The sequence below is a fragment of the Pocillopora damicornis genome, chromosome 3 (assembly GCF_964200805.1).
Source record: "Pocillopora damicornis chromosome 3, jaPocDami1.2, whole genome shotgun sequence".
NCBI classification, from domain to species: Eukaryota; Metazoa; Cnidaria; class Anthozoa; order Scleractinia; family Pocilloporidae; genus Pocillopora; species Pocillopora damicornis.
The window spans coordinates 31,725,311-31,751,904 of record NC_142672.1 but is presented as its reverse complement, the minus strand read 5'-3'; the positions used below and the strand labels follow the sequence as shown (position 1 = coordinate 31,751,904).

The 26,594-nt window shown below is 38.1% G+C and overlaps 2 protein-coding genes across 8 annotated transcripts in view; both read left to right on the top strand.

The window, feature by feature from the left end:
- Positions 1–6,828, top strand: part of LOC113666008 (uncharacterized) — a 71,641-nt gene extending 64,813 nt beyond the window's left edge. The window contains exons 3-11 of one of the 3 annotated variants that reach the window (XM_089199855.1): positions 1,125–1,262; positions 1,633–1,776; positions 1,979–2,122; positions 2,464–2,607; positions 3,151–3,294; positions 4,144–4,308; positions 5,326–5,548; positions 5,670–5,800; positions 6,510–6,828. In XM_089199855.1, the coding sequence (XP_089055981.1) occupies positions 1,125–1,262; positions 1,633–1,776; positions 1,979–2,122; positions 2,464–2,607; positions 3,151–3,294; positions 4,144–4,308; positions 5,326–5,548; positions 5,670–5,800; positions 6,510–6,760 (1,484 nt within the window). In that variant the 3' untranslated portion in view covers positions 6,761–6,828. The remainder of the gene's footprint in view (positions 1–1,124; positions 1,263–1,632; positions 1,777–1,978; positions 2,123–2,463; positions 2,608–3,150; positions 3,295–4,143; positions 4,309–5,325; positions 5,549–5,669; positions 5,801–6,509) is intronic. The other 2 variants (XM_089199856.1, XM_089199857.1) reach the window with 2 other exon arrangements.
- Positions 6,829–10,154: 3,326 nt separating this feature from the next.
- LOC149049383 (neuronal pentraxin-1-like) lies at positions 10,155–25,771 on the top strand. Of its 5 annotated transcripts, none has more exons than XM_089199871.1 (7): positions 10,157–10,285; positions 16,778–16,950; positions 21,303–21,446; positions 22,775–22,954; positions 23,825–24,050; positions 24,725–24,852; positions 25,120–25,771. In XM_089199871.1, the coding sequence occupies exons 1-7, from the start codon at positions 10,269–10,271 to the stop codon at positions 25,374–25,376; spliced, it is 1,125 nt and encodes a 374-aa protein (XP_089055997.1). In that variant the 5' UTR covers positions 10,157–10,268; the 3' UTR covers positions 25,377–25,771. The 5 variants fall into 5 exon arrangements, with proteins under 5 accessions (XP_089055999.1, XP_089055997.1, XP_089056001.1 ...); XM_089199872.1 differs by lacking the exon at positions 10,157–10,285 and adding an exon at positions 15,205–15,357; XM_089199873.1 differs by lacking the exon at positions 16,778–16,950 and having other exon boundaries at positions 10,155–10,285.
- The last annotated feature ends 823 nt before the right edge of the window (positions 25,772–26,594 follow it).

Sequence of the window (26,594 nt, the reverse complement as noted above, 5' to 3'; positions counted from 1 at the left end):
CAGCAATTCTGATTTCCCTCTTTACTTCCTGTCTGAAATATCTGTAGGCAGTCCAAGATAGCGGATCATTTGTTTTCTTTGCTTTCTTACGCCAATCATCTCTGGTCTTCATCAATCCCCGGATGTTGTCTGTTACGCATGGATTTGGTTTACAGCGTGCTTTGAAGGTTTTAACTGGGGCATGGCGGTCGAGTATCTCAGTAAATAGCGAATCAAGTGCATAAAGTTTGTCCTCGACATCGTCGAAAACATCAACTATGGACCACGGTGCCAGTGATACGTCGTTGCTAAAATCAACAGGACTGTAGTGTTTAAAACTTCTGGTTGTAATATAGACGGGTTTGGCGCGCGCTTTCTTCAATTTTAAGGTGACATAAACCAAGTCATGGTCGCTAATCGAGCTTTCCATAACCGTAGCCGTTTGAACTTGTCTTGTGTCCGATGCAAGGATAACATCTAGAATTGATTTCGAAGTCTCTGTGACTCGTGTTGGCGTGTTGATCAGTATTGACAAGTTATAGGAACGGCAGAAATTAACAAGGACATTAGCTCCAGGATCGTTGCTATTCTCAAGTCTGCAGTTCAAATCTCCCAATAGATAAATCCCATAATCATTTTATCCTTAGAAAAACTGTTCAAATAAGACTACATAAAGTGTCTCATTTAATTCCGCCCGTTTGTAACATGATTGCCAGAAAACAGCCCAAACTACCCATAAATCACAAAAATGCTTTTCTCGTTGCCATGGTAACCACGTTATTAGCCAGTGCGGGAATTTTTAGATCGCTCAAAAAGGTAAAAATAATGTAAATAAATAGGAGATTATTTTTCCATAGTAAAATTAAATGCCTAAAGCTACAAATTCTAAGAAAAACAAAAATCTGAGTTTTGGAGCAAATTTCAGGTTTATCCCCGCCATATTGGGCTACAAAATATGAAAGTAGGAGTGATATCCAATTTTGGGCTACTCGCCACAATATTTCAAATTTGTGCGAGGGATGCTGACATCCTCTCTTAAGCTTCTTGCGTTTGAAACGTCTTAACGATGACCTGCATTTTCTCTTCTTTGTCCTTCATAAACAGTCAGTTTTTTTAACATCTTTATTTATCATGGCTGTCCATAGAAAAACTGGAATCAATAAACGAAGCCATTGAAGCTTTGTCCAAACGCCTTGACTGGCAAGACAAACAAATTGGAGAGGATCTCGTAAATTTGAATGTTACGAACACATCTCAAAGGACAACGGTCTTGGAAATGCAAGGTATGTATATTTAGAACTTGTGGTGGTGTTTCTTTAATGAGGTTTTGATTTGTGAAAAGGTCATAGCTGGTGTGGAGGTCGTTGTTGTCATCTATATAGATGTGCCTGCTCTAAGTTGGTAAACCAGCCGTCCTTGTTTTAAGAAATCAGTTTTAGGTCAGATGTGTTAACTCGTCTTTGGGAAAACTGGGCGATTTAACAAAACCTTACAGAACTTTAATGTTTGCATTACAGCTGCTGGAGTATGTGGGCCGCAACAGGAGGGGCTAGAATCCTCACCGGGAAACCCGGTTTGTCCTTTATCCCTGGCACTTAAATGGGTAATCGCTTGTCTTAAAAATCTTTTTCTATTTGTCGTGATTGTCTACAGAAAAGATGGACTCAATGTACAAAGCTTTTGAAACATTGCCCAAACGTCTTGACTCACTGGACGTAAATATTGGAAGAAAACTGGATTTAGTAAATGTCCATATCAAGAACGCATCTCAGAGGACAACTGCTTTAGAAATGCAAGGTATGCATTAAGTCGTGTATAAGCGTGTGTCTTGTTTCAGCTACTCATCTTAATGTCTTTGAAGAAACTGAAGAAAGTGAACAAAGCTATCGGAAGCCTTTTCTAAAAGGTTTGATGGTTGAATTTCACAATTTTTCTTTGTATCAGCTACGTGTGTAATCAGCCATTTTAACTCTTTTTTTTTTGTCGCGATTGTCTACAGATAACCAGGACTCAATGTTCAAAGTCATTGAAGCTTTGTCCAAGCACTTCGACTCCCTGGACACAAATATGGAAAGAAAACTGGATTTAGTAAACATGAATGTCATGAACATGTCTGAAAGGACGACTGCTTTGGAAATGAAAGGTATGCATATTTACTTTGATTTTTAACTTGAGCTGTATTGCTTTTGCTTTAATGCGGTTTGTGATTGGTCTATGAAGGAAACTTGGGCCTCTCTCTCAACCAAGGAGATGCAAAACGAGAAACAAGTCTGATTCATTGATGAACATTTCTCCTACTTGTGGCTGTTGACGTTGAGTCACCAATCCTCCCTTGTGACATCATTTTCCGGCCATGTTACACCTGTATTAGGTGGTCAGCCACGAAGAATGGCTGAATGTCCACAATGTGCCACAATTTTTCTTTGCACCACCTATGTGTGTAATCAGCCATTTTAGCTTTTTTTTTGTCGCGATTGTCTACAGATATCCAGGACTCAATGTTCAAAGCTATTGAAGCTTTGTCCAAACGCCTCGACTCCCTGGGCACAAATATGGAAAGAAAACTGGATTTAGTAAACGTGAATGTTATGAACATGTCTGAAAGGACGACTACTTTGGAAATGAAAGGTATGCATATTTACATTGATTTTCAACTTGGGATGTATTGCTTTTGCTTTAATGCGGTTTGTGATTGGTCTATGAAGAAAACTTGGGCCTCTCTCCCAACCAAGGAGATGCAAAACGTAAAAAAGTCTGACTCAAAAATGGACATTTCTCCTTCTTGTGGCTGTTGACGTTGAGTCACCAATCCTCCCTTGTGACATCATTTTCCGGCCATGTTACACCTGTATTAGGTGGTCAGCCACGAAGAATGGCTGAATGTCCACAATGTTCCACAATTTGTCTTTATACCACCTACGAGTGTAATCAGCCATTTAGCTTTTTTTTTGTCGTGATTGTCTACAGATAACTAGGACTCAATGTTCAAAGCAATTGAAGCTTTGTCCAAACGCTTCGATTCCCTGGGCAAAAATTTGGAAAGAAAACTGGATTTAGTAAACGTGAATGTCATGAACATGGCTGAATGTCCACAATGTGCCACAATTTTTCTTTGCACCACCTATGTGTGTAATTAGCCATTTTAGCTTTTTTTGTCGCGATTGTCTACAGATAACCAGGACTCAATGTTCAAAGCTATTGAAGCTTTTTCCAAACGCCTCGATTCCCTGGGCAAAAATATGGAAAGAAAACTGGATTTTGTAAACGTGAATGTTATGAACATGTCTGGAAGGACGAGTGTTTTGGAAATGAAAGGTATGCATATTTACATTGATTTTCAACTTGGGTTGTATAGCTTTTGCTTTAATGCGGTTTGTGATTGGTCTATGAAGGAAACTTGGGCCTCTCTCTTAACCAAGGAGATGCAAAACGAAAAACAAGTCTGACCCAAGGATGAACATTCCTCCTACTTGTGGCTGTTGACGTTGAGTCACCAATCCTCCCTTATGACATCATTTTCTACACAGTTAAACCTGTATTAGGTTGTCACCCACGAAGAATGGCTGGGGATGACCACGTAAGACAGGTTCCACGGAAAAGAGGTTATATAAAAACGATGTGAAACGCCAATTTGAAGCGCAAAAATGTTACCAATATGCAAGTGGAAAGTACGCATCTAACGCATGTTCAAGGAAGTAGTGTAACACAATCCGATCGCATCTAACCTTTGCTTGCGAATGACTTGGTGATCTTTGGCTTCATTTTTTCGAATGTACCCCACACAAACCTTCTATCAACACACGTGGGGAACCTCCCGAGAAATTCAGTATTGTTTCCTAAAAGTGGACTTTTAAAAGTGTAAAATATTTATTTCATTTAAATATACTTGCGAGTCAAAATCTCAGTTCTTGGAAAATCCCAGATATCTTTTCCTTACACAGATAACCTTCATTACCACTTTGCAAATTATGTGAAAATTACAATCACGCAGGGCAGTGTAACTTGGAAATGATACTTGGAAACAGCAGTAATCTCATTGTGAAATTCATTTTGATTCCATAAGAATCGAAATTTGTTTGAAAATTCACACCATGAATTAATATGTTTTATGTCCCATACATTTATTATTGAAAGATCTTTGTTTATGTCTTTTAATTTCTTCAGGAAGACTGGCTCTAATTAACAAAACAATCGAGGCGTGGTACACAAGTCCTCACTCGTTTAACAAAAGTGTCGTAAGGAAACTGGATGTCGTAATTAAGTCAATCGAAGAGCTCTCTTTGCAATTTAAGAACACGTATGAAACGATAAAGACATTGGCTATGCAAGGTATGTATCTTTAAAATAATTTTCACTTGTGTGTTGTAAGCAATGTAGGATTGCTTGATTTTGCTTTACCTTCCTATAGAAACTCGCATCACCCTAGCTAGCCTATCAAGTATTATGATGTAAAAATAATCATGGTACAATAAGAGATGAGAAACCTAACAAACTTTCTCAAGAGATTTATTATTTTATTAATCTATTCTCTTGACATTTTTATATTCATGCGTCTATTTATTTACATGTATCTATCTATCTATCAGTCAGGAAAATTTTTCCTCTGCTTTTTGAATATTAACTGCTGGCGTGACGAATAACTTAGTAAGTTGCACAGCGCTCATAACCAATTATTTGTGTATCGTGGAAATTTTTTCTGCTTCTTTCAGCGGCCACTTGGGTTGTGATACTAAGCTTTTCACGCTTGAAATTAGAAATTTTGTTTGTGGTGTTATGGGTAATTGTTGTTGTAAATGTAAGCTTTTAGAAATCTCCAGATACTAACATGCGTACCATAGAACTTTCTAGAACGTTTCATCAAGTCACGGAGTTATTATGTAGTACTACTAAAATAGTTCTTTTGTGAGCTTCTGGAATATTCCAGAACATTTTATGAACGTAACTATATTTAGTCTGTCTTTAGGAGATACTCTTTACTCTTTGTATAATAAAGAAGTTGAGTTTGTAGGATTGCAGTGTTTTTCTGTCGGTTAGATTATACCGTAACAGTGGGGTTGCATATTATGCTCATACCAAAAAAACAACAACATTTCTTAGAAAGCTGTTGTTGTAATCAGAGACTCGCTCGACCATCGGTTTGAAAAAGTTAGAAGGTGATAGTTCTCCTGAAAATATTAACAGTAACCTATAGAACCATAACCTTTGGTAACTGAGCTACCCTTGTGACTTGTATCAAATCAGCAGTTGCGCTAGAGACAATTAAAGCTAAAGACGAGAGCAGGACTTTTTTTTTAAAGAGGTTTCGAAAGCAGCGTTGACAAATAAAAAAAATGAGTAATTCTTCAGTTACAGGATACACTCTGCAATTTCCTAAGAAAGGAACCAGTGATTATGTCATCATCACAAGTGGTATGCCAAACCTGACAGCTGTGACAGTTTGTCTGTGGATGAAAACCACTGATACTAGAAATAAAGGAACACCCCTGAGCTATACTGTATCTGGAACACGCGAGGAGCTTCTCCTTTTTAACTATAGGAATTTTGTCGTTTACATCAACGACCATGGGAGGTTTGAGTATTTCATCTGAAGTTTTGTCCTGTTATTAATCACAATTGTTGTTTTGATTTAATGTTGCTATAAGCTTTAAGATACTCAAAGTACACTTCTCGCGTTTTGCTGCTAATTATAGTGGTTCCACTTCTGTATCCGCCAATGATGGAAAGTGGCATCATATCTGCCTAACATGGGAGAATACCAATGGAACATGGAAATTATTTCTAGATGGTTCGGTTGCCGCTTCTAACAAAAGTTTCCAAACAGGTAAATTCCTCTTTTAATAATGGTCCGTCCAATAGTATTAATTGTTTAGTGTGTGTTTCTGCTAATACAAAGAGGCCGAAATGACGAAACCGCGTGGATTCCACAAAATTCAAAGATTGATTGAAATAAACGAAGTACGAAGTGTACGTGGACTTAAAAGTAGTTTTTAGATAGACACTTACCGCAAATAATTGCGTTGTGAACTAAACTGCTTTGTGCGGAAAAAAAACGATTAGTTGAAATTCCCGCTTGAATGCTCTATATGTCGTTTGCAAGTAACGCTAAGAAAAACTACCCTAAGATGCTGAAAAGGCGAAAGAAGACTAAGGATACTCGAGAAACCGAGAAAGGCGCCAAAAAAGGAAAATATATCAGAGGTAATGATCACTGGTGCCAAAAAATAAATACTTGAAAAACATGCAAAAACTTGATAAAAATACACGTCACTGTGATGGTAAAATTACTTGATAAACGATTATGAAATTTATCACTTAAATGCTAAGTGTACGTTATGTTAGTCACTTAAGGATAAAGTGAGTAGTTCCCAAAGAGTAATGCGGAGGTTGGAACAAACAGTGCGACATGACTCGCTTATTCGGTAAATTATTGATTAAGAAAACGAAAAAAGGGAAAGAATGTACTCACTTTCCAGTCTTTTTTAACTGGTGAATTTATCTTTTTCCTTAATTTCCTGTTAATGTCCTCACAGGTTACGTGATTCGTGCAAATGGAGCCCTGGTACTAGGGCAGGAGCAAGACTCAAAGGGGGGAAAATTTGAAGCCCACCAATCTTTTATCGGTGAAATGACGGGTGTCAACATTTGGGATCACGTCATAAAAGACCAAGAAATCGCACGCATGTCAAAGTCGTGCCTGACAGGGGTGGGCAACGTGTTTCAGTGGCGCGAGTTCAAAGCTCACATTAAGGGCTCAGTGAAGATAATTGAGCCATCGTGCTGAAGTGAAAACATCCATGACGTGATTTGTAAACATTATGAAGGATGTTACATTAAAGATAAATTTTGACAGGTCTTTGTTGATAATCTGATGCATGCCCGTATCTTTTCTTGACCATCCTACCAATGCTGGGACCAATTTTTTTCGGTCGGTGCAATTTTAAAATTGAATGTGGAAAGTAACTCGGGAATGTCTTGATTTGGTTTTCCCATCACCTGACGAGATGCAAAACTAAAACCATCCGCACCTTTTATGTTCGTGTCAGTTTTTCCCTGTCATGGCCATGGCCATTTTTGCCAAGCTCCCTTGGATAAAATAATAAATAACTAGCTCAATTTTTAGTTATGAAAATAAGATTATTTAGACTGTAATTCTCTGTAAGATATTTCAATGATTTTAATTTTAATCACGCAAAAAAGCACTGCTATCGTTGCATACATCAATGACAGCAATAGTATCGAGGTTAAAATTTTGACCCTTATTATGCACATGCGCAAGGTAACTCCTGGTGATCCTTGTTAGTGTGGACAGAAGACATTTTAATCGTTCTTTTGTTTTTTTAAATATGAACTGGAAACGTCTGCTACATTACGTTTCAATGTGTCGCCCTAATAACATGAATTAGCCTTAACATAGAGCTATTCGCTATTTTTATGACATTACATTTATGAAAGCTCTATTAATCAAATGAGCCTCTTTTTCTTGTGTAAACACTGTTGTGCTTGACCTCGTTCAAGATATCTGAGGTCATTCCATGGCTTACGATGGAGTCCCGAGAGGTACTCTGCTTTAAATTGCGCGCGGTCAGTTTGGTTTGCGCTCGATCGTATAACCCCGCGCTTCTGATAATTGCACCAGTTCTAATCCGACGGATTAATGGATGTTCGCAGGCTTCTCTCTGTTTGATACATTACACAAATATGTTTTGTCCTTTTGTGTCACAAACAATGACCGTATTAGTCATAAACATGTGCAGACTGACTTATTCAATTCTAGGTAACCGCTACAGGTGCTACAGTTCGGCACAATCTTATAAAATAAACACGAATATGTTGGCTATTTCCTAAGAAATATTGAGGCTGCCCCCAAAGGTTATCGATTATCTAATACTTTAATACTATTTTAGGATAGGAACATGAGTATAGTGAATATGACATTTCACAACGCCTCTGTTCCCATCTAATTTATTTGAACAAGGCGTGACTATTGTAACGGGTTCAAAACACGCTTCAAGTTTAAGCTATAGGCCGTACTGAGGTTTTTTAATTTAAATTCTTAATTTGTGGTAGCATTGGGTTTTATTGCAAGCCCAAATTAATGTGATCAACTTTAAATTGACAAGGAAGTTTCATGTTAGAAAATTCGCCGAAAGGTTAGTCGAAGGTTTCTTGACTGAAAAATGATACAGGATTAATTTCTGCTTATTTACGGGCAACAAAGTTAATTCAGGTTTTTTCGATAAAACCTTCTTCGGTGCAATTACTAAATCAAGAAATGAAAGTTTACGGTCGATCGCCCACTGAAATCTTTATAATTAATAAACAACTCTGGTAAATGAATAGCTGTTTTGTGTGACATCATAAGCATGTTTTATCCTCGTCTTGAAAAAACTTTAAACTTGTTTAGGTCAAAATACATTGTGATCAATAAATGTTCCTTAAGTTTATTTCATGACTCTACCTTACTGAAGACTTCTTCCTTCCGCCATCTTCGGTAAAGAGTCGCTTAGTTTTAATCTCTTCTTGATATTTGTGGCTACAATACTTCTCTACAACACATTGCTTCATTCGGGCTTGTTTTAGTGATGTTGTAGATTCAATGGTGCTAAAAATGACCTACGATTCGAAAAGGTGCCACTACAAAAAGAAACAAAACAAAACAAAACAGGTCCGCGCTGCGTACGTTTGTCTAGTGCAAGATGAAATTGCATGCTTACTGCTGTACTAATGTCAGATTTTAATAAAAGCAGTCTTGTACAGGGAATCACAGCAACAAGAGTTCTGCTTGTTACTGAATAACTGACAAAAACGTACAGTCGAACCTGTATTAAGCGGCATCACATTAAGCGGCCACCCTATTGAGTTGTCGGTTTTCAAAGTCCCGAAAATGTTGCCCTCTTAATTAGTTTAATTTTCACCTCTTTTAGGAGGTCACCTATATTAAGCGGTTTTTGCATGAATAAAACACACAGATTTCAACACGACAACTTCCGTAAAATATTTTACAGAAGTAAAACAAAGATAGACACAATTTGGATACAATTTGCGACGACTTCTCGCTCATATTTGGGGCGTTACAATATTAGGCTTACAAGATGAAGTTGAGATTAAACCGCAACCCCAAAGAATCTAAAATCTAAAAGTTAAAACGAAAGGAAAATATAAAATATACAGTGTCTTAGTAACTGGGGAAGGGGGAGTGGGTGGGTCCTCGTGCAGAAATAGTCTTGTAAGTTACCTCCTGAGCCAGATGCAGTTCGGGGTAATGAGTAAAAATTTCGCCTCTCTGTTTACGAGTGTAACAGTTATGTGCGCTCCCCCCCCAAAAGCATTAATTTTACTCTAAGTATGTATTATCTGTTTTAATTCGGAAGAGTTTTATGTCTGCTTACATCGTAACTAAAAAAAAAAACCTCGCTTTATAAGGGAACTACTCGCAAAAACAGTATGTTAGTATCGCATTCAGTTGTCTACCTCTGTTATAATCAATGCAATCAGCGGCATCAGAGAATTTTGGCGGAATGACTTGCCAATAAATATTTTAGCCAACTTGGATCGTCTGTGATACGTGACTCAAACTTCTGTATTACCAATATAAAGCTGGCGAGTGCTGTGTCAGTATAAAGAGCTCTTGGCCGCATCATGTTGATCATTTGGTATGTTAATGTTTTATAACACATGATTTAGAGTAACTGATTCCGCTTCACATCAACTTTCGGTTAGAGGAAAAAAAGAGAAAAAAATCAGCGACAACACCTTAGCCTATGAACACCCTTCCCCTGCACTAGAAAAAACAATATCAATTCTCCAGACCTTTCAGGAAGTTTTGGCGACATTCACCTCGTCGAGAATTTCGGTTTTTGATCCAATCAACTTCTGCTTATGTTGGGACTGAAGGGTTAAAACTCTCTGCGAAAGTGATGCACGACGTTTACAATTGTCGTTTCAATTCTTCCTGGATATAGAATCGGCAAATAGTGAAATTTTTTAACAAAAAACGTTGACTTAATACTTTCATTTTCAAATGCGAAAACCACATACAGAACTCGAAATATTTCACCAACCTGCGTTTAGGATATTTTTTTGTTGTATTTCCTCTTGGTATTGCTCACGTTTAATGAAACCAACGTTATTCCTTTTCGTTACGTTTCAGAATGGAACCATTGCTTATTGAAGACTAACAGGGGGTGGGTAACAACTGCACGCCGGAAGATCGCTTGTTTGCTCACCATGGCTGTCTTGCTGGTCCTGTTATTGATATTTATGACGCTGTATGTATCAGGACAAAGGCTATGCGGGGCACAGAAAGGTAAGACATACGTTTGAAGGATGTTTATGCGCAGTTATGGCGAACAAATCTGCAAATTACCTACGCTCAAGAACGTGAATATCGTATGAGGCGATATTATTAATCGAAACATATAAAACGCCTTGGGATCAAAACCTACTAGTAAGCAGTAAGTCTGGAGTAAAGGATATGTTGGTGGACTCAATCTTATGGCTACGTTCGAGATGTTTAGATGAGGATATGTAAACAATGATTTCCTTCCCTAGTTGCATGGCCTCATTCAAACACTCGAGGCTTTGGAAAGTTCTCACCGCGTCTTGGGCTAGCATAACTTTCTCGAGTTGTCCCAACTCCCTGCGTGTTTAAATAATGCAATATAAACTCGGAAAAATTCCTCTATTGCTTGATTTTTAGATCGTTCGTTGAAGGTAGAAAGAGCTATGGCTTTTTGTTTTACTCTGCCGCCCTTCTTAGTCTATTTACTCGCACGTGGCTCAGTTCAATATTGCTGGTTCTAGCAGTATGCGAGACATGCGTCGCATATGAACTATACAAGTTCACTATAGATTTTCTGTAGCTTAACGGCAGAGCATCGGAGAAAGAAATGCGAAAGCTAGTTTTAAAAATGTAAAGTGCACACTGAAAGCTCAAATAATGCATTTGGAGCTTTCATAACTAAGGAATTTGTTGAGGTAGGAATGTCAAAATATGTCTTGTTGGCTCAAAAATGTTGGTCCGTTTTAGGAAATTATCCTGGATGTCACTCCTTTGTTTCTAAGAACATTTGAAATTGGAGTCATTTATCATCAAAGAAGAAAAATTGTAGAAAAAGATGACAACGTTGGAAAATAACCTGGCGCTTTCTTGTTCCAAAAATTCCTTTCTGATCGATGATCGCCATGGGCCATTACGCTGTTGTTCGCTTTATTCCCAATTGCTCACAATGTAAATTTAGACTTTTATTCGTCCCTTACTTCACTACTTGCTTGCAATTCGTAAGGTAATTTAATCAATGTGTTAGCAAAGGTGAAACAGTGAGAGAGAAAGATAACAACAATACTGCTCCTACCATGGCTCGTCTTGTATTGTCTAATGCGTCGTCTTGTCGTACAGGAAAGGAATGCTTAATTCCGATACCGACAGAACAAGGCATTTCAGAAACAGAGTATACACTTAACAAATTCCTGCAACTTAATTTTTTTTTTCTCTTCTTGTAGTGTATTAAGTAGTGCTACAAAATTATGTAATTGAAGACAACCGTCTCTGTACACATTAAACACAATTTTCGTCAAAAATTACCATGTGAAAGAAAACGTCAAACTGAAAAACTGGAAAACTCAACTAAAATGCTATTGAAAAAACAAAAATAAAATAAAAAAGGAGAAAGGAAAAAAAAGGAAAGGAAGACGATAAATTGAAGTGCAACTGTATAAATGATGTCTAAATCACTCCTACTTGCTCACTTAAAGTCCAGTTTATCAACTGATGGGGCCGGTAATCAACTGTATCACAAATATCTTCTAAAACGCAAAAAACAAACATATCGTCGTACAGAAAAATAAACTTGTTTTGTTTACTTTCATCAACATGCATCGTGCTTAATAAAAAACTGCTTTGGTTTCCCTGATGACTCAGTCTTATCAGCAGACCTCAGCTCTTTCTGTCGCCATGTTCGCTGCTAAATCGATTCGTTTTTATCTGCTCCTGATCTTTGTGGCTTCACCTGACATTTCCTCATCCACTCGAGTGAATAAGACTGTCTCGGATGGCAAAGTTTTCATCACTGGAGACCATAATGAAGTTGTTTTGTCTTCCGCCCGAGAAACGAAACTGGAATTGGCTGAAATTAAAAACAAACTAAAGTTGTTAATCGAGTCGAATGAAGATTTGTCCAATTTACTTCACGCCATGAATTTGACGCTAACAGACTTGGAGAAACAAGGTAGGATTAGCTTTCTTTCTTGATACAGATGAGATTACTGAATGCCTTTACACTGTATTGGACTGCTCCTTACAACTTGTAAACAATACCTTTTAAAAAAATACATTACCTGTGCGCTTCTCATTTACCAAATTTTCCGAATTTAGATTCAAAAGAAGGAACACTATCTGAGTTCCTCACGGGCTAGATTGCAGAGATGTTTGTTTTCAGAGTTATTTTTGACCAAACGAAGCTTTTCATAGATTATACTGAACTACGTTAGTTATTGCGTGGAAATCTAGGAATCGAATATTAACCGCTGGCGTGGCGAGTAACCCAGTAAGTTGTGCAGCACTCATAACTATAATTATTTGTGCATCGTGAAAAATTGTTTCACTTTTTTCAGCAGCCTCTTGGGTTGTGATACTACGCTTTTCACGCTTGAAAAAAATTTGTTTGTGGGGTTGCGTGGTATGCTCATAAAAAAAAAAACAAAAAACAACGACAACATTTCTTGGAACGCTGTTGTTGTAATCGGAGACTCGCTCGACCAATGGTTTAAAAAAGGTGTAAGGTGACAGTTCTCCTGAAAACGTTAACTGTAATCTATAGAACTATAACCTTTTGTTATTGAACTACCCTTGTAACTTGCATCAAATCAGTAGTTGCACCACAATTAAATCTAAAGACGAGATTTTTTAAAGAGGTCTCGAAAGCAGCGTTGACAAATTAAAAAAACTGAGTAATTCTTCAGTTGCAGGATACACTCTGCAATTTCCACGAAAAGGAACCAGTGATTACGTCATCATCACACGTGGTATGCCAAACCTGTCAGCTGTGACGGTTTGTCTGTGGATAAAAACCGTTGATACTGGAAATGAAGGAACACCCCTGAGCTATGCTGTATCTGGACAAAGCAACGAGCTTCTCCTGGTTAACTATAGAAATTTTGAAGTTTTCATCAACGACCATAGGAGGTTTGAGTATTTCATCTGAAGTTTTGTCCTGTTATTAATCACAATAGTTGTTTTGATTTAATGTTGCTATAAGCTTTAAGATACTCAAAGTGCACTTCTCGCGTTTTGCTGCTAATTTTAGTGGTTCTACTTCTGTATCCGCCAATGATGGAAAGTGGCATCATATCTGCCTCACATGGGAGAATACCGCTGGATCATGGAAATTATTTCGAGATGGTTCGGTTGCCGCTTCTGGTAAAAGTTTCCAAACAGGTAAATTCCTCTTTTTATTGGTCAGTACAATAGTATTAATTGTTTAGTGAGTGCATCTGCTAATACAAAGAAGCCGAAATGACGAAACCGCGTGGATTCCACAAAATTTAAGATTGATTGAAATAAACGAAGTTTACGAAGAAGTGTACGTGGACTTAAAAGTAGTTTTTAGATAGACACTAACCGCAAATAATTGCGTTGTGAACTAAACTTCTTTGTGCGGAGAAAAAACGATTAGTTAAAGTTCCCGCTTGAATGCTCTATATGTCGTTTGCAAGTAACGCTGAGAAAAACCACCTAGGAAGGTGAAAAAGGCGAAAGAAGACTAAGGATACTAGAGAAACCGAGAAAGGCGCCAAAAAAGGAAAATCTATCAGACAAACTCTGACGAGGTAATGATCACTGGTGCCAAAAAATAAAAATACTTGAAAAACATGCAAAAACCTTGACAAAAATGCACGTAACTGTTATGGTAAAATTACTTGATAACCGATTATGAAATTTATCACTTAAGTCCTACAGTGTACGTTATGTTAGTCACTTAAGGATTAAGTGCGTAGTTCCCAAAGAGTAATGCGGAGGTTGGAACAAACAGAGCGACATGACTCGCTTATTCGGTAAATTATTGATTAAGAAAACGAAAAAAGGGAAAGAATGTACTCACTTTCCAGTCTTTTTTAACCGGTAAATTTATCTTTTTCCTTAATTTCCTGTCAATGTCCTCACAGGTCACGTGATTCGTGCAAATGGATCCCTGGTACTAGGGCAGGAGCAAGACTCAAAGGGAGGAAGTTTTAAAGCCCATCAATCTTTCATCGGTGAAATGACAGGTGTCAACATCTGGGATCACGTTCTAAAAGACCAAGAAATCGCACGCATGTCAAAGTCGTGCCTGACCGAGGTGGGCAACGTGTTTCAGTGGCGCGAGTTCAAAGCTCACATCAAGGGCTCAGTGAAGATAATTAAGCCATCGTGCTGAAGTGAAAACATCCATGACGTGATTTGTAAACATTATGAAGGATGTTACATTAAAGATAAATGTTGACAGCTCTTTGTTGATAATCTGATGCGTGCCGTTATCTTTTCTTGACCATCCTACCAATGCTGAGACCAATCTTTTTCGGTCGATGCAATTTTAAAATTGAGTGTGGAAAACAACTCGGAATTGTCTTGATTTGGTTTTCCTATCAAGTGATGAGATGTAAAACTAAAACCATCCGTACCTTAGACACTTGTGTTTTCTCGTGCCTTTAACAATTTGCCAGTTTTACCGTCTCCTTTCATGTTCGTGTCGGTTTTTCAATATCATACTTGTTCTCACTGGTTAAAAACTTGCGAAGTTGTAAAAAACAAACTTCTGATCGCATGATAAAAATATTGCTCACTCCATATTTGGCCTTGTTTGCTGAGTTCCCTCGGATAAAATAACAAATAACCTGGTCAATTTTTGCTATAGAAATGAAATTACTAAGATTGTGATTCTCTGTAAGATACTTCAATGATTTTGAATTTAATCACGCAACAAAGCACCATTATCTTTGCATGCATCAAAGACAGCAATAGTATCGAGGTTAAAACATGTAGCTTGACACGTACGGTAAACTTCACAAAACAGTTAAGGCAAACGTCATTTGTTGACACGCAATCTCTTACCGCTTTTGCAAGGTGCTTGGTTACTACGCACTAGACACAAAAATGTCGAGATATTCATTTCAGTTTTCATGTCTGCACGCGATTCAACTTTTTCCCAGAATGGACCAATTCATCACGTGATATCGGTATGGTTTCTCGAAATGGTTCGATGATGAAAGACATAAACAACTGCAGCAGCTAGAATTCGGGGATAAATTCCATTTTGAACTAAAGATCAGCGGTTGAATCTTGACCTTGCGCGTGAAAGCTTGTAATTATTTTGTCTTATTACTCCGGAATCAGTACCTCAGGTTGGTTTTGAATATTCCTTGCGTTATTTGCGAAATATTTAAATGCGTTGGCTTTGCTGTTCTTGATTGACGGTTAAATCGTTTGCAATGCCATGCCGGGCCTCTCATCGCGTTTAGCGTGTGTAGGCTTGTTGGGAAGAACAAAGACCTAAAAGAGCTTAGATTAAAATGTCTGTTTCGAATATTTTTGCAAATTTTCGGCATAGTCGGAGTTTCGAATTCTTGCAAGTTATCTCCTGAGCCAGGTGCAGTTCGCGGTAATGAGTAAAGATTTCGCTTTTCTGTTTACGAGTGTAACAGTCATGTGCGTTCCCTCCACTAAAAAACGTTAATTTTATATAGTATATAAGTATATATTATCTGTTTTAATTCGGAGTAGTTTTATGTATGATTCCATCGTAACTCCAAAACAACACGCTTAATAAGGGAAGATAGATAGATAGATAGATAGATGGTGCCAATTTCCTCCCTTGCAGCCAAGGGCTGAATTGCGGAGGAACCAGAGAGGTGAGATCGGACGTCAGCATATTAAAGGCGCCTCTGGCAGCCGCTTCAGTCCATTGTGATCACACCTCACCCACCCAGACCTACGACGGCACAAATCGAGATAGACCACAACACCGGGCACTACGTGCCCTACTCTTTGCGAACAGTGCGTGCGTTCTTTTACGTCCCACAACTATTCGCAAAAACAGTAAGTTAGTGTCGCATTCAGTTTTCTAGCTCTTTGTCATCAAACGTAATCAACAGCATTAGAGTTTTTGGCAGAATGACTTACCAATAAAGATTTTAGCCAACTTGGATCATCTATGATACGTGACTCAAACTTCTGTATTACCAATATAAAGCAGGCGAGTGCCGTGTCAGTATAAAGGGCTCTTGGCCGCACAGTGTAGGTGATTTGATACTTTAATCTTTTACAACGCAACCTTTAGAATGACTGATTCCGTTTCACATCAACTTTCGATTAGATGAAAAAAGAAAAAAATCAGCGACAGCAACACCTTAGCCTGTGAACAGCCGCCCCCCCCCCTCCCCCCTCCCCCACTGCACCAGGAAAAACAGTACCAATTCTTCAAGCGCGTCGGGAAGTTTTGGCGACATTCACCTGAGAGAATTTCGGATTTTGGTCCAATTAACGCCTGCTCGTGTTAGGACTGAAGGGTTAAAACTCTCTGTGAAAGTGGTGCACGTTGTTTGCGATTGTCGTTTAGATTCTTCCTGAATATAGAATCGGCAAATGGTGAAATTTTTTAACAAAAAATGTAGACTAAATATTTTCATTTTCAAATGCGAAAACCACTTACAGAACTTGAAATGTTTCACCAATCTGCGATCAGGAATCCTTTTTAGTTGTATTTCCTCTTGGTATTGCTTACCTTTGATGAAACCAAGGTTACTCCTTTTCGTTGCGTTTCAGAATGGAACCATTGCTTATTGAGGAAGATCAGCAACAGAAGACTAAAAGGGGGTGGGGAACAGCTGCACACTGGAAGATCGCTTGTTTGCTCACCATGGCTGTCTTGCTGGCCCTGTTATTGATATTTATTACGCTGTCTGTATCAGGACGAAGGCTATGCGGGGCACAGAAAGGTAAGACATACGTTTGAATAAAGATGTTTATATGCGGTTATGGCACCAAAAAATTGGCTTGTACTGCGCGCATATTATTTCAGCGATTATACCTTATCCTCCCTCTCAGTAGAAGTGTTTGGGTCAGCATCTGTTTGGCTGATGAATCACTCGTTCGTAACGCATAAGCTGGGAAGTTACCAAAATGTTGCAAAACGACTTCTTACTGCTATTTGAAGTTCACAGTTGCGTTAGTTGCCCTTTTGCAGCTTCTTGTGGAATGGAGTTTTAAGCTTCTTGCGTTTGAAACGTCTTGCCGATGTCCTGCATTTTCTCTTCTTTGACTCACTCGGGCATTCTTGCGCCAATTAATGCGGTTCTTGCGCAACTATCATGCATCAGTCCATGCAACGCATCTGCTAACTCCCTCTCCCCTTCCCCCCTTGCCAAGAAAAAGCGGCCTCAGTAAAGAAAAGAGCCGGCCTTCAAATGTGGAGAATGCTAAACTTTTTCAGTGAGGCTCAGCTCTTTTATTTCAGTCAGTAAAACGTCTGGTTCGCTCAAGGGCCCAAATCATTACCGAGAATCTTGTTGAAGTCCTAAATGTAATAACTGTCCTAAATGTAATAAAGTCCTAAATGTAAAAACATTTGGTCCTAAATGTAATAAAGTCTTAAATGTAATAACATTTGATCCTAAATGTAATAAGTCTCCAATGCAATCGTTTAACTCCTTCAGCGCATTGTTGTTATGGCGGACATCCACACTGAAATGTTAGTGACAGCTGTTGCACCCAAAAAACCGCTGACTAGTATACATGTCACATTACGGGCTCGCTGATACCAATCAGCGTTTTTTTACTTGTTAGACATAAGAAATATCAGCAGTTGAAGTATGGTCCTTAAAGTGGTTTATTGATCGAGTTGAAGAAAATCATTTCCAGCCCAAAGTGGGCTAGTGCTTGGCTGGAAGCTCAATAGGATGGAATCGACTGGTACGTAATCATTAAGTTTTTTTGGAAAAGAAATTGGCTACAATTGATGATGAACTAGCATGCTATTGTTGATGTTATCGTTCGTGTTAAAGTCTTTAGTAGTAATGCACCGTTTTAGAGCAGTTTGGATGATTTCGCTGTGTCACATGTCAATCCAAATGAAATTTATTATTATCAGTAGCGTTACTGAAATTTTGCACATCAATGTTATTAAGTGTCAATTGATTTTAATGAAGCATTTGAGTCCATTTTTAAGAATGACTATCCTGATTTATTCAATTTTGAACCTGGAGTATTGCATTTCTAGCCCTCTATGGCTTTACCCTCCTCAGTAATCAGTTCATGTACCATATGACTATAAGTGGAAACTGCTTTCTTTTTTCGTTTATCTATTTATCTATTCATTTCCTCCCCTCACGGTGGGGAGAAGAGATGAAGACAAAAAATGAAATATAAACTTGAGATCAACTGTAAAATATATGTTCTCCCAATATTTCGGTTGGGGAACTGATGAACCCGTCATAACCCGTCTCAGTCCATAAAAACGCAAAAAAAAAAGAAAAAAAAAAAGAACTCGGCCAATATCCAGCCATTTTGACCTCACGCTTGGTCAATAACGCACATGAATATATTTTATGCAGACCTGTACAAATCTGGCAAGGGAAGACAGTACAAAAAATGCCCTTCCGAGCCCAGAATTTGTCTAACGTATGAGTCGGTGGACTTCCTTTTCCTTGTAATTCGGTTCATGAAGTGTTAACTTCAGCACTGATGACAGAGGTATATCGTCAAAGTCTTTCACACTTAAGAGTCTGAGCCAATGATATAAAGAGAGCTATTGGTCAACGTTCTCATTGCTTTTGCGTACGTCAATTTGATGCCAAAAGCACACCAGTATCAGTATAAGGTTTTGTAGTCAATGCTTCTCAACCTACGTCTTTAGCAAATAAAAAGACACTGATTAATATCGGTGAGCCCGCAATATTCCATGAACATTGGTCAGAGGATTCTTTAGTGCAACAGCTGTCACTTTAACATCTCAAGGTTAGCGCAGTTAAACGATTGCATAGGAGGCTTATTACATTTAGGACCGAACGTTATTACATTTAGGACTTTATTACATTTAGGACAGTTATTACATTTAGGACTTCAACAAACCTTGTTCCGCTTACGTAAACAATCAGTTTTTTTAACATCTTCATTTATCATTGCTGTCCATAAAAAAACTGGACTCAATAAACGAAGCCATTGGAGCTTTGTCCAATCGCCTTGACTGGCAAGACAAACAAATTGGAGAGGATCTCGTAAATTTGAATGTTACGAACACATCTCAAAGAACAACGGTCTTGGAAATGCAAGGTTTGTATATTTAGAACTTGTAGTGGTGTTTCTTTAATGAGGTTTTGATTTGTGAAAAGGTCATAGCTAATGTGAAGGTCGTTTTTGTCATCTAAATAGATGTCCCTGCTCTAAGTTGATAAACCGGCCTTCCTTGTTTTAAAAGAGTCAGTTTTAGGTCAAATGTGTTAACCTGTCTTGAAAACTTGATGATTTAAACAAAAAAAAATTTAGAGAGCTTTAATGTTTGCATTACAGCTGCTGGAGCATTTGGGCCGCAATAGGAGGGGCTAGAATCCTCACCAGGAAACCCCGTTTGTCCTTTGTCCTTGGCACTTAAATGGGTTATCGCTTGCGTTAAAAATCCTTTTCTATTTGTCATGATTGTCTACAGAAAAGATGGACTCAATGTACAAAGCCTTTGAAGCATTGTCCAAACGTCTTGACTCACTGGACGTAAATATCGGAAGAAAACTGGATTACCAATATGCAAGTGGACATTACGCATCTAACGCATGTTCAAGGATGTAATGTAACACAATCCGATCGCATCTAACCCTTGCTTGCGAGTGGCTTGGTGATCTTTGGCTTCACTTCTTTGAATGTTCGTTTGTTTGCTGCAATGGCGTGTGTAAATCTGGTCTTTCCTCCGCAAAAACTAAATTCGAATAACGCACTCCAACGAGACACAAGGGGATTTAATGAAGCCATTTGTCAATAAATTCCTTCCGTTTCTGTCGTGCAATTTACGGTACAAATGTCCAAATTGGACGGACTCGGGAAGACTCACCGAGAGCGTATAATTGTTGCAGAACTGAATTTAAAAATTCGCTCGCTCTTTCACTACGAACAAATTGTTTAAGAAAATTCAGATATTAAATTAATGAAAGTTCCATCGATCAGGTTAACTTTAACCAAATACCTCACGTTTTAACTTTCTAGGTTCTTTTTGTGAACGATTAAAATTAATTGCAGACGGTTTTTAGGCCGCTTGTCAACCAACGTAATGACACTATTGTTTATACAAATTCATCCTGAAACTAATTTTTTTCTGTCAACCAAAGTGATTTCAGAGAGCGAAAAGAGAGGATTAATAAGTTATTTATCGGCTTGAGGTTGTGACCAACGTCTTTGCTTAAAAATATTGCCCAGCCAGAAAAACGAGATATATTTATGAAAAATGAAAGTAGGGATGTACTCGGCGACTCACGAAAGCGTTACCGTGGCCCGTGGGCAGAGATAGGAAAATACTGACTGGGTAAAGAACCAATTAGATTGCAGGATTCGTTACCACGCCCTCTGAAACAGAAATAAATATGTTATTTTCTCTTCTTGACTCATGGGCCGAGCTCAAAGCACGTGAGCCATCAGTCACAAAGGCGAAAACGAGGAACAGAAACATAATGCACAGGTCCAAAGAACGAGATTTGTAAGATATTTTTGCCTTATCTCCTCAGTGTGTCTTACCAAGAGCGGTTAAATGGTTACACCTCTTCTGTGAACGATTTTTGTTTTCACAAAGCAGCTTTAAATGATACATCTGTTACGGCGATCAATCACTCGTTGGTGACGCATTAGTTGGGAAGTTACCAAAATGTTGCAAAACAACTTCTCATCGCTGTTGGCAGTTCACAGTTACATTAATTACCCTCTTGCAGCTTCTTGTGGAAAGGAATTTTTAAGCTTCTTGTGTTTCAAACGTCTTGCCGATGACCTACACTTTCTCTTCTTTGACTCACTTGAGCATTCCTGCGCCAATTAATGCGGTTCTTGCGCAACTATCACGCATCAGTCAATGCAACACATCCGCTACCAACCCCCCCCCCCCCTCCTCCTTTGCCGAGAAAAAGCGGCCTCAGTAAAGAAAAGAGCCGGTATTCAAATGCGGAGAATGTCGAACTTTTTCAGTGAGGCTTAGCTCTTATTTCAGTCAGTAAAACGTCTGGTTTGCTTAAGGGCTCAAATCATTACCCAGCACCTTGTCCCTCATACGTAAACAGTCAGTTCTTTTAACACCTTTCTTTATCATGGCTGTCTATAGATAACCAGGACTCAATGTTCAAAGCCATTGAAGCTTTGTCCAAACGCCTCGACTCCCTGGGCACAAATATGGAAAGAAACCTGAATTTAGTAAACGTGAATGTTATTAACATGTCTGAAAGGACGACTGCTTTGGAAATGAAAGGTATGCATATTTACATTGATTTTCGACTTGGGTTGTATTGCTTTTGCTTTAATGCGGTTTGTGATTGGTCTATGAAGGAAACTTGGGCCTCTCTCTCAAACAAGGAGATGCAAAACGAAAAACAAGTCTGACTCAATGATGAACATTTCTCCTACTTGTGGCCGTTCACGTTGAGTCACCAATCCTCCCTTGTGATATCATTTTCCTACACAGTTAAACCTGTATTAGGTGGTTACCTACGAATAATGGCTGGGGGGGGGGGGGGGGGAGAAGCCACGTAAGACAGGTTCCACAGAAAAGAGGTCATATAAAAACGATGTAAAACGCCAATTTGAAGCCCAAAAATTTTTGCCAATAGGCAAGTGGAAAGTACGCTTCTAACGTATGTTCAAGGATGTGATGTAACGCAATCCGATCGCATCTAACCTTTGCTTGCGAATGACTTGGTGATCTTTGGCTTCATTTCTTCGAATGTATTCCACACAAACCTTCTATCAACACACGTGGGGAACCTCCCGAGAAATTCAATTTTATTTCCTGAAAGTAGACTTTCAAAAGTGTAAAAGATTTATTTGACGGTTCGATTTAATTTCATTTAATTATACTCGCGTGTCAAAATCTCAGTTCTTGGAAAATCTCAGATATCTTTTCTTTACACAGATAACCTTAATACCCCTTTTTTTAAATTATGTGAAAATTACAATCACGCAGGGCAGTGTAACTTGGAAATGATACTTAAAACAGCGGTAATTTCTTTATGAAATTCATTTTGATTCCGTAAGAATCGAAATTTGTTTGAAAAAGTTTCGTTTTTGACATTTCGAAATTACACCGTGAACCAATTTTTTTTTATCCATGCATTTATTATTAAAAGATTTTAAGATCTTTATTTATGTCTTTCAATTTCTTCAGGAAGACTGGCTCTAATTAACAAAACAGTCGATGCGTGGTACACTCTCCTCACTCGTTAACAAAAGTGTCGTAAGGAAACTGGATTTCGTGATTAAGTCAATCGAAGAGCTCTCTTTGCAATTTAAGAACCCATCTGAAACGATAAAGGCATCGGTCATGCAAGGAATGCGTCTTTTAAATAATTTTCACTTGCGTGTTGTAAGTAATGAAGGATTGCTTGATTTTGCTTTACCGTCCTATGCAAACTCGCATCACCCTAGCTAGCCTCTCAACTATTATGATGTAAAAATAAGCATGGTACAATCAGAGATGAGAAACAAACAACATTTCTCAAGAGATTTATTACTTTCTTTATTAATCTATATTGACATATTTATATTCATGCGTCTATGTATTTACATGTATCTGTCTTTTAGTCAGGAAAATTTGTCCTTTGTTGAAAAACCCGAAGAATGGTTTTTCACACAGTCAAAAAAACTGCACGGGGGAGTTTATTTCATTCAGTTGTAATCGTGGTTACTGGTTAAATGGACCCTCAGAGCGTCTCTGCTTGAACAACGGTTCATGGACGGGAGTGCAGCCAACTTGTAAATTTGGTATGAGTTTCTCTCGATAATTATTTAGAGTGTCTTTCGGGTAAGGCTAGTCCTGAAAAATTTTTATTAGCCTTAATGAAAACCGGAGACGAAGTATGTCATTAAAAGTAGTTAGATCATCTAATGATGAAGATGTAGATGTAGATGAATGTAGGTGTAGATGTAGATGTAGATGAAGCACTGGGCAAAGTCCCAGTCAATAGTGTTGTTTGTAGGTTGATGACATTCAGCTATTTGATTTTTGACATCATCGCTCGTTTATGTTCAGTCAGTTTTCCGTTGAAGTACCTGCAAACCTCTCTGATGTTACAGGAAGCCCAGGAACTGGAATCCCTAATCTCGTTTGTGTGTATCTACCTTTAGTCAGTGAATGTCAAAACGCAATCATCAATTTGTTGGTTTTTCGGACGTTGTGGGGTTGTGATTCGCAAAATGCTTCCGGACATATCTGTTATGTATTGCAGGATCACTGAAAAACTACGAGTCCCGTTGTTGATCGAATATGCAATGTTATTACGTTTGTGGGTGTTTCGTTCCTTTAATGAAGCGTCGTTGAAGTTGCCCTGGAAATAATTGCAAAGTGCATGTAATATTCACCGGATAAATTGTCTAGTGTTTTGAAAAATTAGTTGGGCTCGTCTTGTTAGAGTTATAATTGTCATAGCTTTATGGGGTGTCAAGTTTTAGTAGAATTTGTCTTGAAATCACTTGGAATGTTAGATGTAACAAGGAATATTCTTGATTCTGTGATATGTTACTATTCATTCTTAAAGGGAAGAGCTTCAGACTTTTCTAGTGGGTAGAACATTCCGTTAAGATGGTTATAAAAAATCGATTTCCTCACTAAATTTCCTTTCAATTGATTTTCAGTCAGCCCGAACTACTCTTTGTTATTTCCATATAAGAGTAAAAATGATTACGTAATCATCACGCATGGAATGCCAAGCCTTACAGCTGTGACAGTTTGTATGTGGATAAAGACTAATGCTACAGGAAGTAATGAAGCACTTCTCAGCTATGCTGTGAGTGAAACGGATAACGAACTGTTGTTATACAGGCCCAGAGATTTTGGGTTCGGTTTGCGATCAGTTTGGAGGTACGAGAATACACTTTCATTGAGGAATAGGAACGATAAACTGCGCATGATGTGCAGAACCCGTCCTGTACTATTTGAATCGTGAATCAGCAATAGTAAATGTTGTCGGAGCTATTTAATGAACCATATTTGGCTAATCCTATTGGCAGAGCCCTGAATGCTATTTCCTTACACTTATCATCCATAAAATAAAGCACTATTGGACAAAGCCGATGGTTGACTTAAAAACTCTCGGCGTTGTGCGTTTTTCTTTCTCAAATTATATCACGTCTGAACATTTGTGGTAATGAGTGAATAAAGGGAGAGGTGTGAACGTACGATCATCAGTTGCCTTTTTTTCAATCAAATTTTCTCAAATTGATGGGCTGAATAGACTTTCGAGTGAAATTTGAGAGTTTTAGAATCATGAGAGGTTTAGAATTATGAGAGGTTAACAATAAACCATCTCATGAAAGTGGTATCAAATGCCTTGCAGACAGAGCTTGATGATATTTTAGCATTTCACCTCTCTACGAGCAGAAAGAGATAGAAGAGGGATACAGGTTCAATAATTATCGCACCAGACTCAAAATCTATCAGACCAATAATCTTTAACTACTTTATCGATCGTTCAACCTTTTCAAAATGGATTATTAAGGAAAGACTTTGAATCCTTTCAATGTTCATTATAATAGGTCCACCAATGTATTTGCCAACGATGGAAAGTGGCATCACATTTGCTTCGCATGGGAGAATACTGCTGGATCGTGGAAATTGTTCAAGGATGGTTCATTGGGGGCTAGTGGAAGAGGATCAGCAAAAGGTAATTTGTACTCAGAAAATATCGAACATCAAACTAATTCACAAAATTTTGCCGTCAGGCAAGTCGAGTATTTTCAAAAAAAATGTGAAAATTTGCAGATTAAACATTTTGCTTACTACAACTTTATTTAAATCGTTTGCTCTTGTATTACTAAAACACCTTTAAAAAAGCTAACAACAACAAAAAAACAGTAACTACTTTTCCACGAATTGGTTTAAAAGCACGACTAGCGAAGGAATGGAGACATATTCTTGCTCTTAATTACAGGCCAATTGATCCGCGGAGGTGGACACCTTGTACTTGGACAGGATCAAGACAAATTGGGAGGAGGCTTTGAAGAAGATCAAAGTTTCATTGGTGAAATGGCAGATGTCAATATCTGGAATCACATGATTTCAGACCAAGAAATCAGGCGCATGTCCAAATCGTGCCTGACAGGGACGGGGAATTTGTTTCAGTGGAGCGACTTCAAATATCACCGAATGGGCTCGGTGCAGATAGTTCAGCCTTCTTGCTTAAATTGAAATGCGTAATGCTCTACTGAAGTTGAACTTTTAATCGTACTTAGTTTTAAGCTTGTTTCATTAAGTTTAATTTTAAAGTTCAAAACAATCGTAAAAATGTTGGCACTAAGTGTTAAGTACTCTTCTTTTTCAGTGTGAAACTTCCTAAATGTTATAGAAATGTCGTTTCCGTTCTTAAAATTTCTCTTATTATTTTGCAAGTTTGAGTTGCTAATTTGCCGCGTGAAGAATTATCTTTCCGCTCTGGGAAATAAGTAACCCTGAAATCCTGTAGGATGCATGAAAATATTAATTGATATGAATGGAAAATACAGCCAGGCCGTTAACTTTAAGGCAGCTTTTCAAAAACAAAATTTTTAGGCCGATTACCTCATTAAAAAAAATGAATTGAAAGGGTTGAAACTCTAAGGAAGTACCTCTTTTAAAATTTTTTTTCTTCCTTTTCCCCCTTTTTTCTTTTTTTTTTTTTTCTTTTTTGATTTTTTGATTTTTTGTTTTTGCCCTTTATTATCCTTTTTTCTTCAAGTTCCAGGCATTCAGGTGGGGGAGACGAACAGGAGAGCGAAAAAATTTTTCCCCGCGAAAAAAAAAATAGAATGTGCAAAAAATGGCATGTAAAAGAGCACTCTCTTTCTATTGCCGTATCCCTAACAACCATGATTAACCGCAATCGACATGCGCCAAGTTGCTTAGCCCGTCTGTTTTCGTTCCTCTCTCAACTAATTTCCTAGTCCAAACCAAGAGAGATGTTGTTTTCGAAGAGTCAATGTGTTTCTTGCTATCACCAATGACGTGTCGTGAGTTTGGCTAGTAGTCGCGGGTCACGGGTCGCGACTCGTAAGATAAAATCGGTAACAACCACTGTAAAAGAAATATTTTCAATCACGTTTTTATTCATTTTCCTGTTTTTTTTGTAAACATCAATATATCTTGGTGTACATGTCCCCTTTTTTTGTGGTACTAAATAAATGCCCGCCCACGGCCTTACAGGAGCAGACGTGGACATCTTTTTCATCCTTTCATCACGTACACAAGTTACTCGAAAAGCGCTGGCACCAGCTTACATCGGTTGACTTCTTATTGAAATGAATTTTGAGCCGGTGATCTCACCGAACCAGTATCTCCATAATTTTCAAAGTTGAAGACAATTACATCGAGCAGATCCTAAAAAGCACTATATTCATTTACCTGGGAAACATTCTCGCCCTTAATCCTTTC

Excerpts from the sequence above, each read along its gene's own strand:
- LOC149049383 (XM_089199871.1), top strand. Across the intron at positions 21,447-22,774 it reads GACTGCTTTGGAAATGAAAG|TCAGGAAAATTTGTCCTTTG; the intron begins GTATGCATATTT and ends TCTGTCTTTTAG. Across the intron at positions 22,955-23,824 it reads GCAGCCAACTTGTAAATTTG|TCAGCCCGAACTACTCTTTG; the intron begins GTATGAGTTTCT and ends ATTGATTTTCAG.